Here is a 12,698-nt window from a genome sequence, read left to right as displayed (position 1 = left end):
ATTTCGCCAAAAGGGCTGGGATGGAAAAGCCTTTAAGTGACGACGAAGCGCGTGAATGCAGGGCGGTGATGGACGGCTGGCGCTCGCCGTGCGGGGCGCGGGAGGAGGAGCGGGCTGCGCGGGGTGTGTGTCCCTGCGGCACCGGCGGCGCGGCCGCGCCAGGGCCGGGACCCGCGTGCGCTGCGGGGTCGCGCCGGGTGAGGCTCCCTCCGCCACCGGATCCGCCCCGCCGAGCGCCCCCGGAGCGCCAGCCCTCCCTGCCGGGGCTGCGGCCGGCGCTGCCCGGCTCCCTGCGCGCCGGGGCGGGCGGGTGGGGGCCGGGGCTGCGGCCCCGCTCCCCGCCGGGTCCCCGCCGCGCCGCGCCCTCCCCCGCGCTCCCGCCGCCTCCCTCCCCTTCCTCCCGCCTCCCCGCCCCCGGCTCCGCATCGCCGCGGCCGGAGCGCACGCCGCCCGCCCGAGGATGCTCCGCGCTTTTGTTCCCCCGCCGCAGGTAGGGCCGGGGCGGCGGGGCCGGGCTGGCCCCGGGCCGGGCGGGGGGCGGCGGCGGGGCCGGGGCGGCGGCGGCGGGGCCGGGAGAGGCGGCGAACAAAAGCGCCGTGCAAAATGGAGCCAGCGGAGAAGGGCTGGACCCCCGCCCTACCCCGCCGCGCATCCCCCCGCCCGGCTGCCGGGGCTCCGGGGAGGCGGCATCGCCTCCGCTGCCGCCGGCGGGGCGTGGGGAGGGAGCGGGGCTGGAGCCGGGGCCGACGGGGAGCGCTGAGCAGGGCGTGGGGAAGGAGGGGAGCGGCGGAGGTGGCAGCGCGGGGGAGAGGCGGTTCTGTAAAACACTTTCCCCTTCTCTCTGTCAGCCTTTGGGAGGACTCTCGTCCTGACTCGGTGGAGGTTCCTCTCCCTCTTCCCCCAGCCCCTCATCCCTCCTCGGCGCGGCAGCCCACCCCGGAGGGCATCGGTATCAGCCCTCTCCGGTGCGCCGGGGAAGTTGCTGACATGCCTGCCGCTGGGTCCCGGTGCGGCGGCAGCGGCGGGGAGCCGGATTTAAAGGGGAATTGTGCTGCAGACAATGCACAGCAGCAGCATCTGGAGCAGCCCTGGGGACTGGAGCTCCGGTTTTGACATTGCTGCACACACAGCACCAGCCGCAATGACAGCAGCTGCCTGGAGTGGCTGCAGGCAGCAGGCAGGAGCATGAAGTAGAGAGATCACTGCAGTGCTCAAGATGAACTCCTCTTTGGTTGGCAACCAGAGTGGCCGGCCCTTCTGTCTCCTGGCCATTAGCTATTTGGAGACCATCAATTTTTGCCTCCTGGAAGTAGTTATTATTGTGTTCCTCATGGTGCTGATTATTTCGGGCAACATTATTGTGATATTTGTCTTTCACTGTGCACCTCTGCTGAACCACCACACCACCAGCTACTTCATCCAGACTATGGCGTATGCTGACCTCCTGGTGGGCGTGAGCTGTCTGGTGCCTTCTTTGTCTCTGCTGCACTATCCTATTGTTTTAAGTGAGTCCTTGGTTTGCCAAATCTTTGGTTACGTGGTGTCAGTGCTGAAGAGCGTCTCCATGGCCTCCCTGGCCTGCATCAGCATCGACAGATACATCGCCATCACGAAGCCCCTGACCTACAACACGCTGGTTACCCCCTGGAGGCTGCGGATCTGCATCTTGACCATTTGGCTCTACTCCTGCCTGGTCTTCTTGCCCTCCTTTCACTGGGGAAAGCCTGGATATCACGGGGACGTGTTCCAGTGGTGCGCCAACTCCTGGAACACCGATCCCTATTTCACCCTCTTCATTGTGGTGATGCTCTACGCCCCGGCCGCTTTCATCGTCTGCTTCACCTACTTCAACATCTTCCGCATCTGCCAGCAGCACACCAAGGAGATCAACGAGCGGCGCGTGCGCTTCAGCTCGCAGGACGGGGAGGCTGGTGAGGCGCAGCCCTGCCCGGACAAGCGCTACGCCATGGTCCTCTTCCGCATCACCAGTGTCTTCTACATCCTCTGGCTGCCCTACATCATCTACTTCCTGCTGGAGAGCTCCAACGTCTACAGTAACCGCGTCGCGTCCTTCTTGACCACTTGGCTTGCCATTAGCAACAGTTTCTGCAACTGTGTCATTTACAGTCTCTCCAACAGTGTCTTTCAGAAGGGGCTGAAGCGTCTCTCGGGGGCCATCTGTGCCTCGTGTGCTAGACAGAGGGTAGCTAAGGACTCCTCTACCTCTAGGAGCAAAAGATCTTCCAATGGATGTCATGTCTAGGACGCCCGTCAGCTGGACTGGGAAGTGCAGGGACAATTGCGTAGATTGCAAAATAACGTAGATACGATTTTAAGATACCCAGATTTGCAAAAAGGTTTCTGAGAAATGCTGCTGACATAGAAGGATCAGGAGCACACAGCGTTGTGGTTTCACTTTAAAAAATGATTGCTGTGGAGGAGGCTGTGGAGTTTCACCTCCACATTCATTTTAAAGAATAAAGCTGTATCTTGACACTTACCTCTCCAGCTGGTGTGACTGAATGGAGTGGGTGTCTGAGAGCTTCGGCAAAATGTAGTCTTTCTTACAGCTTTACTGGGTTCTTTGGAGATTCGTGCTTCACATGTAAATGATAGATCTGAAGTGGAAATGTCACAGTCTATGGTATATTACAGGGATTTTTTTAATATATGCCAAAGTATATTGACACAATGTTCCAGCGTCAGAACAGAAGGGGCCAAACAATTTGTTTTTCAGTGCTACCTAGACAGGACTTGTAGAACAGGAGTGAACAATGTGAACATTTCAGTGTGAACTCTGTTAATGAGCCGTGAGTGCAGCGCTGTGGTCTGGGCAGGCTCACTCCTAGGGCTGGTCTGGCTCCCGTGCCCCGTTTCCCTGGTAGGATGCATGTTTGGATCTGAGTGCGGCATCTGCGTTTTCCTGTTTGTTGTGAAGTAAGAAGAAAAACTTGGATCAGACCAAATTTAGCAGTTAAATAAAATGTGTTTTGATAAGCTAAGAGAAAATACGTGTTGCTTTATGATACCAGAGTTGTGGCAGCCACTCAAGGATGATGCCAACATGTGAAAATTGTTCTCAAACCAGTGGAGAAATGCCGCGGGTTTGTATGTGGAAATTTTCTCAAGAACAACTTTAAAAATAACATGTCCCCTTTTTTTTTTTTTTTAATCTAAATTCTTCTGATATTTTACATACTGGAACTTAAGGGGAAAGGAAAGAAAACAATTGTCTTCTAAACAGCTAAGGGAACTATGTTGTAAATTTAACTGTAGTATTTGAGTTATTCATAAGTGCACAGAGCTAAATCAGAGACATTTTTCTTTAGCCTTCATGGGATTAAAGATGGTTCAAATATAGCAGGAGCTAAATCCTGCTGGCAAAAGCATATCTAACTGCTCAGACAAAGGCAATATCTGAGGAACCAAATCTCATTGACCACAGCTTGTTCAAGCTAGCCTAGATTAAATGTTTTGAGTACTGTCATGCTGTTAAGAAGACAGAATGGCCCTCAAGTTGTTGAGTTTTTCCTAAAGAATATCCTGGTCTTTTTACTATGCCATTTTGGAAATGAAAGTGAAGCAAGTATTGCTGTAGTGGTGGATTGCAGTGTCACCCTGTCCCTGGTGCAGGGCTGTCCCTCTGTCTCTCCTGCTCTGAGAGGAGGTTGTGCCCCCGACCATCTGCCCTCTGTGCCCCTCCTTGTGCTTCCCATCACTGCCTTGGGCTGCTGAGTGGGGAATTCCCTGAGCTCCTCTGCTACAGCTGGTGTGCTCTTAGTCACAGTGGGAATGAAAAAAAAGATAGGGAAAATAATGTGATATTTTTGGAATTGGGGTAATTCTCTTGGCCAAAGGGAAGGCTTTGTTTTTGTTAAATCGTTTCAAGTCTGTGTTGTTCTAGATCAAGATTGTATTTTTAATACTCTGCCCTGTCCCTCCTGCAGACTCCCCCTCCTCTCTGGTGTGCTGTGAGCCCTGGCCTCTCCTCTCTGCCTTGCCCTCAAGGATAGCAGCTTCTCTCTGCCCCATCACATGCCACGATTGCCACAGCCCAGCCCTGCTGCCCATCCACATTTGCTCCAGTGCAGTCTCGTGGGGCTGCCAGTGAGGAAATGGGGAAGGAGAGAGAGAGCAGCAGGATGAAGCATTCCTGGCATGGCATGCATTTGTCAGCACTCAGGGCTGGTACACTTGAGTTCCTCTCCTGGATGTGAGTGTACCTGTTCAGGGGGGAGTGGGGCAGAGCCTCCTGCTACTGCTGCCTCCTTCTGTTGGAGGGCCCTGGGGCAAAGCATTTAAGTGGCATCTTGACCAGCTTCCAGCTATTTCATCCACAGTCAGTCCAAAGCTCTCAAGATAAACATCCTCTTTGGTTCATCTGAAATTTTGAGAGCACAGGTTGTCTGAACCCTGCTGCCTTCACACCACCCTTTGTTGCAGTGTGCAGCCAGGAGCAGAGGGGCTGTGCTGGCTCCTGGCAGAGCCCTGCAGGGAGTTTGGCTCAGACACAGCCATGGTGGGGAGCACAGGCCTGCAGTGGCTCACTGGGGAGAGAAGTGGGATGATAAACTCCTGCACCTCCTGGCTGATTGTCTCGAGTGCTCGGTGGGTGTGATGGCAAAGGTGGGCTTTGGGGAACAATTCAAGGGCTTTAGTCACTAATATCAGTGTGTGTGTGTGGTATTTTTGGAACAGCCTCTCAGGTAAACTCCCCGTAGCCTTTCTCTGACTCTTCACCTTATCTAACATTTCCAAGTCTTTGAAATGATGCAGTGTATCACTGAAATAGCATTTGATTGAACTTAATAGAAGAGAAGAATCTGCTGGGGCCTAAAACCCTAGAAATGGCAGTTTCAGGTTTAAGGGGAAGCTGCAAAGCAAAGATTGTTTCTTTTAGGGCTTTTTATGGCTAAATAGAGGGTTTAAATAGGAGCATTGTGTGCTAGTTTTTTTAAAATTTTGAAAGTTTTTGAAACTGGTAAGGGGTCTAAATCATGGCCTAGAGATTGAACTGGAGCTGAAGCAGTTGCTCCTTCAGCCCTGAGCCTGGAATTGCACTTGGAGCACGGTGGCTGATCCAGATGCAGATGCATTCTTGCAGCTGTTGCTGCTTTGCAGCAAAGGTTCAGTTCTAACATTCCTGACAGCCAGGCTGTTTTCAGTTGCCTTACTCATCTCCAAGTCTTCCTAAGCTCAGACATTTCCTGTAAGAGGTGAAAATCAGAATCTGGAAGTCTCTGAGATATAAGGATGGAGAGGAGTTGCAGCCAATTGATGCATTCAAGTTTCATCTACTGTACAGACACTTCTAGTGTTGCTTCATTACCTTGGTTTTAGTGTCAAATATTCTCTTTTTTTCTCTGTTAATTTATTGATATTTTAAAATTTAAATTACTTTTTTTCCCCTCTTAATTTAACGTTGATATAGTATGTGTAGTATGTGTTTAGGTGTTTTAAATATTTATAGCATTTGGGTCTGTTGTCTTCAGTGAAATTGCAGGGGGTGAATTCTGTTCACTGTGCCAGTGGTGGGAAAAATAATTTTGACAAACATGACTTTGTTTCTCAGCAGTGCACTGAACACCTTTGGTCATGCACCCAACACAGGCACAGGGGTCCTTGCTAGGAATGGTCAGGCAGCAAATTTTCCAGCTGGATTATTTTCATCCTCCACATCTGAAATGAATCCACGTCTGGCTCTGTTTGTGTCTGGGTGCTTTGGAAATGAGTGGTGAGAGCATTGCACAGATGAATGTCACGCTGAGGAGAGGACAGAAATCAAATTGCATCTTCATAAAAATGGGGCTGTGAGATGATTAAATGAACTAATTTTGAAGTTCCATCTCAGACTATAAATTTATTTTTTATTAGAGTTATCTGCCTCACTTTCAAATTAAGCTGCTGGAAGGTTCAATTTGCAAGATGCAATTCAGTGGCTTTTTTTAGTGCCATGGGAAGGATTTCTATACTCACAGCTTCTCAGAAGATGCTAATTTGCTTCATGTAGAAGTCCTTTTTTATTTAATTTTTTTAAAGATTACTGGAAGTTTAGGTTGTGTTTATGTTGTCATTTTCCAAATATACTGGGAAAATATCTGTGAAATATTATTTTTTTATTATCTCAATCAAAGGATAGTATTTTTAAACTCAGCAGAAATCTTCTGTGTCAAACAAAAGTTTTGCTATTATCTACTGTTAATTTTTTTATTAAATGTTACCAGTTTCTACAGTCTTTATTTGTCGTTGGGGGGTTTGTTTTTAGGCTTTTTATCACTCAGAAATATGTTTCTACTACTTGGAATTCTGACATGGCTCAGTGTCAGAGTGCCAAGGGGCAGTTTTGGATATTTGTCACAAGTCTTTGACAGGAAGAAGGGTACAGAGTACTGAGGCACAGAGAATTGCAGGAGACAGAGAATTCCCAGTGGCATTGTTCCCTCCCTCTCATATAAACACTTCATGTGTGAGAACCCTAAATTTCAGTTTGTCTCTTCTGAAAAAAGACACTTCCAAGGCCTGGATGTGATATGAGATGGAAACATTCATTGTGCAAATTCAACATGGAGATTTTTTGCTATTTATCATGGTGTTCCCAAGTGCTGTGATTATCAAGGCAGTAACTCCATGAGTCAGGAAGTCTGAAATTTCAGTCTGATCTTACTTCACATCAGGGTCTGAAGTTGACAGAACTTCTACGTGAGATTGGTGCTTTAAAAAATATTTCTTAGGAACCAGTATGTGAGCACAGGTATCTGCCTTCAGACTTCACAAAAAAAAAGACCCTTCTAAAAATTTTCCAATTCATCTGTTTTAGATAATTTAATAAGAGGAGATGGAGGTTTTGGAAGGCTTTTTTGTTGTTGTTTTAGCACGTTTGGTTCTGAGTTTTTGAAGCACCTGCTGAAACTTCTGCCTGACCTGGCCCTTATTTTATTGTTTGGTTTAGAAAGGTTTCTTCTTCCCTTCCATGACTTTGCAGAATACAGCACATCCTTCCCCTGGTGTCATTCAAGATAAAACTCAGATTTTAATCCAAGTTTATCCAAATGTTATCTTTAGTATTCCCTATACAGTGAGTGCTGTTGTGTGTGTGGGGCTGTGGCCAGGCCAGAGCTGGGGAGCTGCAGCTGCTCAGGTTTTACAGATTTCTGCATCAAAGCAAACAGCCCCTCTTTTGGGGTGGTGGGCGAGTGTCCCATTTCCACTGCAGAGAAATGTGTTCTCCTGCCTTCTGAGCTGATGGAAATGTGTTCTCCTGCCTTCTGAGCTGATGGAAATGTGTTCTCCTGCCTTCTGAGCTGATGTCTTACTTCCAGTTGGTATTTCCATTATTGTCTGTGCTTTGCAGAGGTTCTGATTCTAAAGATGTTTCTGCACATAAGCAAAGACATTTAATACTGAAGTTATGGTTTTGGAAGGGGATAGGTCTTCAGAATTAAAATTTAGTAAGTGTAGGACCAGGTGCTGTTGTGTTCAGAGAAAGAAACTGAAAGTCTGAAAGTTGTGGCTGATGGGAACAAAGAGAGGAAACCTGCTGGAGATGGGTCAGAACAATGGAGTATTTAATGCGAGTAATTCTCTTTACAATGCACACTTTTAAATACGGAGTTTAACCTTCTTGCTTTGGCTTTGCTGCTCCCTGGAGGCGGCTCCTCTGAGCCTGAGGTCCCCCACACCCAGCCCAAAGGGTTCCCTGCAGACCTGGGGCCATGATCAGCCCTCATTTGAGTTCAGATCATGTCAGTCCGTGTCACCGTTGTCTGTCTGAGGTGTTCCAGCCACAGGGAGTTAATCTGATGGGATATACTTTGTTTGCTCAGCTTTTCAGTGACATTGTTTTCTAGACAGGTGAGATGTTTGTTTATGGAGGCAGCTTCCCTGAGCTGACCACAGGATGGGCAGGCTGTGCTCCAGCAGAGCCCAGAGGCTCCCTGTGGACAGACCTGTGGGTGGGTTGGTAACCAGCAGCTCTGTTGTCTGACAGGTTGTGGATGCTGAGTGGATGCACGTGTCATCAGATGGTGTTTAGAGCAGGGGTTCAGAGGGACACCCGTGTTTGGAAGGAGGGGATTGGGGAAGGCTCCAGCTGCCTGTGTGTGAGGCCTGAGCTGCAGCCCAGGGGCTGGCACAGAGCAGTCCCGACTCTCTGTTCTGACTTCCACTTGTGAATTTGGAAGATGAGGATAGCAATTTTGTAATTCAAAGCTTTGGCTTCTTTCTGATGGTCGTTTCTGGAGATCCTTCCATGAAAAGGTGAAATAAATTCAAGTGGCTCCTCATAAAGATGAACTCAAATCTTGCTGTGCATATGCCAGTCATTCTCAGTGTTACACAGACCACGTGAACCAAGCAATCAAATGCTTAATAAACCAAGTCATTACTTTTATGGTAAATTGAAAAAAGTTCTTCTGGGATTTCAACTGTAAATGAATCCTTGAAAATCAATAATTAGATTAGTAAAGGATGACGTTTTAATATGCTGGCAGGAATATAGAGGGATTTGTCAGGGGAAGCAAAACCAGACTTTGCACTAAAGTGGCTTAAGTATATTTATAGTGCTAGTGATTCTGTGTGTGTGTGGGATCTTTGGACTATTTTAATATAATGTAAGGCTTTGAGCTTTAGCAAACTCAAGTTGCTCGTTTTATGAAGTTACATTAGTACCACACTGTGAAGTATTTTTAAATATTAGCATTACTGAGTATGAGAAGTATTTCATAAAAACATTTTTTAAAACGTTTTCTGTAGATGCTGTCGAATGAATCGATGTTTAGTGTACAAAGAAATAAAACCTGAGGGCTGTAAGGTACCTGTATGTTTCTGATCACCTCGCTTTTTGAGGGGTTAGGTATTTCTTGAGGTTAAATTGTCATTAAAACCTACTAAAAATACTGGTGCAGTTAATCCTTTCAGAGAACAGAAAGCAGCATTACCTCCAGCCACGCTTTTGAACTGTCTGAAAGGATTTGCAATCGTTGTATTGTCTTGACAGACTCATGTCTTTGGAAATGCTGTACAGCACAGTCTTTTGCAAGTTCCTATGCTGATACATTTCTCTCCATATGTAACCTTTGAAATCTAGTTTCTATTGTAATTCTAGCATGTAAACACTAGATTCAATTTTGTATTCCTCTAATGAATGCAACAGGATGGAAACACGTTTGCAATTGCTAATGATGAGCTTTTTTACTGTTCTTAATACTCGTGGGTATGTCTTTTCTTCAGGGATTTCAGAATTGTATTCGTACCTTTTTAAATTGTTTTTTCACATGCTGTTTACAATGAAACCACGAGCATGGGAGGCTGTGCGTGCATGTGCTTTTAGGTTGCTTTGCTGAATGAAATGCAGTGGAGTGATCTTACTTTAAAGCCTGTCTGTTGTCCAGAGAGGCTGTGGCAGTGCCCAGGGCCAGGCTGGGCAGGGCTGGAGCAGCCTGGGACAGTGGGAGCTGTCCCTGCCATGGCAGGGGTGGCACTGGATGGGCTTGCAGGTCCATTCCAACCCAAACCATTCCATGGCTCTGTTTTTCCTTGTGTCCCCCTGTCTCCTTGCGCCTTTCACAGTACCTGGTACGGCAGAAGCCACCAGTGGGGTTTTTCTGGTGTGTCCTGTGGAGATCTGACATTGTCAGAGGTTGCTTTAAGGAGTTTTGTTTGGGAGACAATCCAGCTCCTTACACAAGCAGTGTTCCAACTGATAGGTTTTTTCCTGAATGTCAGTGGAAAGGCCAAGAGTAGGTGAAATCACAGTGAGAATGTGTATGTGTGTGTTTGTAAGAACTTTGTGCACCTTTTAATGCTGGAAATCGTTTTGTATTGAAAGATGAGGAAGAGCTGTGAGTGTGGAGCCCCTGGCAGGCAGAGCTGTGGGGAGCCCTGCCCAAAGCAGATTAAAAAAGCAGACAGGTGAGGCAGAGGCAGGCTGACCCTCGAGGCTCTGCTCCTGCCTTGGTTCTGCCATGGTGGGACTGTCTGGGGGCTCCTCGATGGGCTCTGCTCTGCCTCACCCAGGGAAGGTTCTCATGCCCCGGGCAGCTGAGGGACAGCCCTGCTGGGGCTCCAGAATCACCTGTTCTGTGCCAGCTCAGAGCTGTTGCTGAAGTGCAGGGGAGAGGGGTTCTTCCACCCCATGGTTTGAATAGACATTTCTGTAGCTGATTTTTCAACTAAGACTAATAATAAGAAAAACTACAGTTGAGCCAAAAATGACAGATGTTACTGACTTAAAATGATACTTGCGTATTTTTAATTATTAAATGGAATTAGGTAAATCGGAAGCATGTAAATATCTGGTTCTAAATCTTTGCATAATCATTTCCAAGAGGTAATTTTGCTAAGAGCTGTTAAAACTCCAGGAAATGTATTATTCCCTTTTGAGATGGTGTGTACCCCAGCTGTGTCATACATCTCTTGGCTTGTTTCCTTTTTGCTGTAAATGTACATACATATATATATTTGTGTGCTGTGCAGTTGTACAGTCACTGCCATGCTAAATTGATTGCTTTCCAATGAGTATATCTGTGTGTTTTACATGTGTGTGTAAGTATCCCCAAATAAGCAGTTTAACAGGGCAGTGGTTGTACACTCACAGAGTTTAGGGCTTTGTACAATATGTAATTTTAAGAATGTCAATGTGGTTCTTAGCGGATTTTATAAACACTTTTCTGAATCTGTTATCAGCACTTCCCATCCTACCAGAAACTGCACATTTTTCAGTGATTGTTCCACTGGTTACATTTTTGTCTGCCATTTGTTCTGGATTGATGTAATCTTGATACTACTAAAATTTCAAGGGCTGTTGACGCATTTCACATAGCCTGGGATTGCCTGTTCTCCAAATATATGGATCATGCATCAACAGTACTAAGTAGCCTTACTGTTTTGCCTAAAAGCCTAGCTAATTTATTTAAAATTCTCTCTTTAAAGAGAGGTCTCTGGAAGGGGTGGCATATTTTAGGATGCTCCTTCTCTTTAAAGGGAAACTGGGAATTGACTAGCAGTACTTGTTGATCAGTGATATTATTGTAGCCAAAGGATGCATGGGTGGTTTAATAGGAAGTTTTTGCTTCAAGTTTCTTGATGAAATGTAGTGTTCTACAGAGCTGTGTGAAGAGTGTAGTTTTTTATTCTGAAATGCACTTGTACACTTTATTTGAAAGGTCTGAATGGATCATAAATACATTTAAGAAATAAATGATAATGTCACATGTTTTCACGGCTTGTCTCGGATGACTTTTGTGTTCCTGTGCTGCTGGAGGTGTGTTCCTTGGCCCTGGGTGGGGCTTTTCCCCCTTATCTCATTGCTCTAAATAGTCTTGGAGGGATGCAGGGCAGGAGAAGCTGCAGCCTGCCTGGTGTTTGTGCTTTATCCATACATGCTGCAGGGCACTGCAGGCAAACTCCTCGCTTTGATTTTCCTGTGGGAAACTTGAGCCCTAAAAGGAAACGAACAGAGCGAAAGGGCTGCATATCACAAGGGATTCACTTTTATTTTTAGAATTGCACTATATTGCCATATTTGGCCTGAAACTATGCTGTATCAATGCACTATTGTATCCAATTGCAGTGTCTAACCAGTCCAAATTTGTCTAAATTATTCAGGTTTTTTCTACAAATACTTTTTATCTGTGAATGTTCTGGGCGAGTGCTGACTCCAGGTAACACCTCCTGCAGGCAGCATTCCTTGTGGGAAGTTAACAAGTACATTACTCTGGAACTGTGGTTTGTGTCGCTTCCTTGAGGTCTCAGTAACAGGTGTAATTCCTCCTACCAAAGCCTTCTCCAGTGGTTTGGACAAAAACAAATGCAGGAAGTGCACTCTGTGTAAAAATGAATGTAAATATTGCTTAATAAAAGTAATTATGGGAATGCCATCAGACTGCAAAATAGACCTGATGGCACAGGATCCTGCTAACACTAAAAACAGCTGTCAAAAGATCATTTAATGTATTTGAATGTACTTAAAATGTACAGATCTGCTCAAAATAACTTCTCCCCATCGTGTAATGTTACCCCTGCTGCTGCCCTGAAAGCTGCACAGAATTTTGGCTCTCTCTGCCTGTTGGATCTGCTGGAATCTGTCCCTGGCTTGGTGCACTCCAGGGTGGCTTGTCCATGCCTTGCAGCAACACACCACGTGCTGCTGCCACCCTGGCAGAGCAAGGAGAATTCCAGTGTGGCCTGGGACTGCAGACCCTTCCCACAGTAACCTCTGAGCATGTGGCAGAATTCCTGCAGTCACTGGGACCCTCCCGAGGAGGAGCTGGAATGTGGAAATGGATGTGGCAAGAGTGAGAGTCAGGCACAGCTTGGGCTGCTGGTGGCTGTGTCAGATAACTCAGCATTGAGCAAAATTCCTCAGCTGGAATCATTCTGGGCTTGGGGCAGGGGGAATTTAAAGTTTGGTGCCCTTGAATTTCTCCATTTTGGTGGTGGTTCTGAAGCCAGCCTGGGTCCAGGTCAGGGCTGTTTTATACCCCAGGGGATTTTCTCCACGGGCTGATCTTTGGGTGATGAGCCATTTCCAGCAGGCAGCTTTCTCCCTTCTCTGGAGGTTTCTTGTTTCATTTTTTTCATCACAAATCTTGTCCTTTAGCAATTCTTTGCCGCAGCTTCTTCATCCTCTTGGGTTTATGTAGTGGATTAGGAGGAATAAACCTGAGCTGCTGAAAACTGCAAGTAGTAGATCAGTCCCA

At 47.0% G+C, this 12,698-nt stretch overlaps 2 protein-coding genes across 2 annotated transcripts in view; both read left to right on the top strand.

Annotated features, from left to right (window-relative positions):
- The window catches only part of RABGAP1 (RAB GTPase activating protein 1), a 62,126-nt gene that overhangs the window by 29,116 nt on the left and 20,312 nt on the right, over window positions 1-12,698 (top strand). The window lies entirely within an intron of this gene.
- On the top strand, window positions 300-11,218 carry GPR21 (G protein-coupled receptor 21). The gene is made up of 2 exons (XM_064727680.1): window positions 300-490; window positions 849-11,218. Exon 2 carries the CDS (start codon window positions 1,217-1,219, stop codon window positions 2,261-2,263), a length of 1,047 nt encoding a protein of 348 aa, XP_064583750.1. The 5' UTR covers window positions 300-490; window positions 849-1,216; the 3' UTR covers window positions 2,264-11,218.

This window comes from Zonotrichia leucophrys, chromosome 17 (genome assembly GCF_028769735.1).
Source record: "Zonotrichia leucophrys gambelii isolate GWCS_2022_RI chromosome 17, RI_Zleu_2.0, whole genome shotgun sequence".
Classification (NCBI taxonomy): Eukaryota; Metazoa; Chordata; class Aves; order Passeriformes; family Passerellidae; genus Zonotrichia; species Zonotrichia leucophrys.
This window is presented reverse-complemented; position numbering and strand designations above follow the sequence as displayed.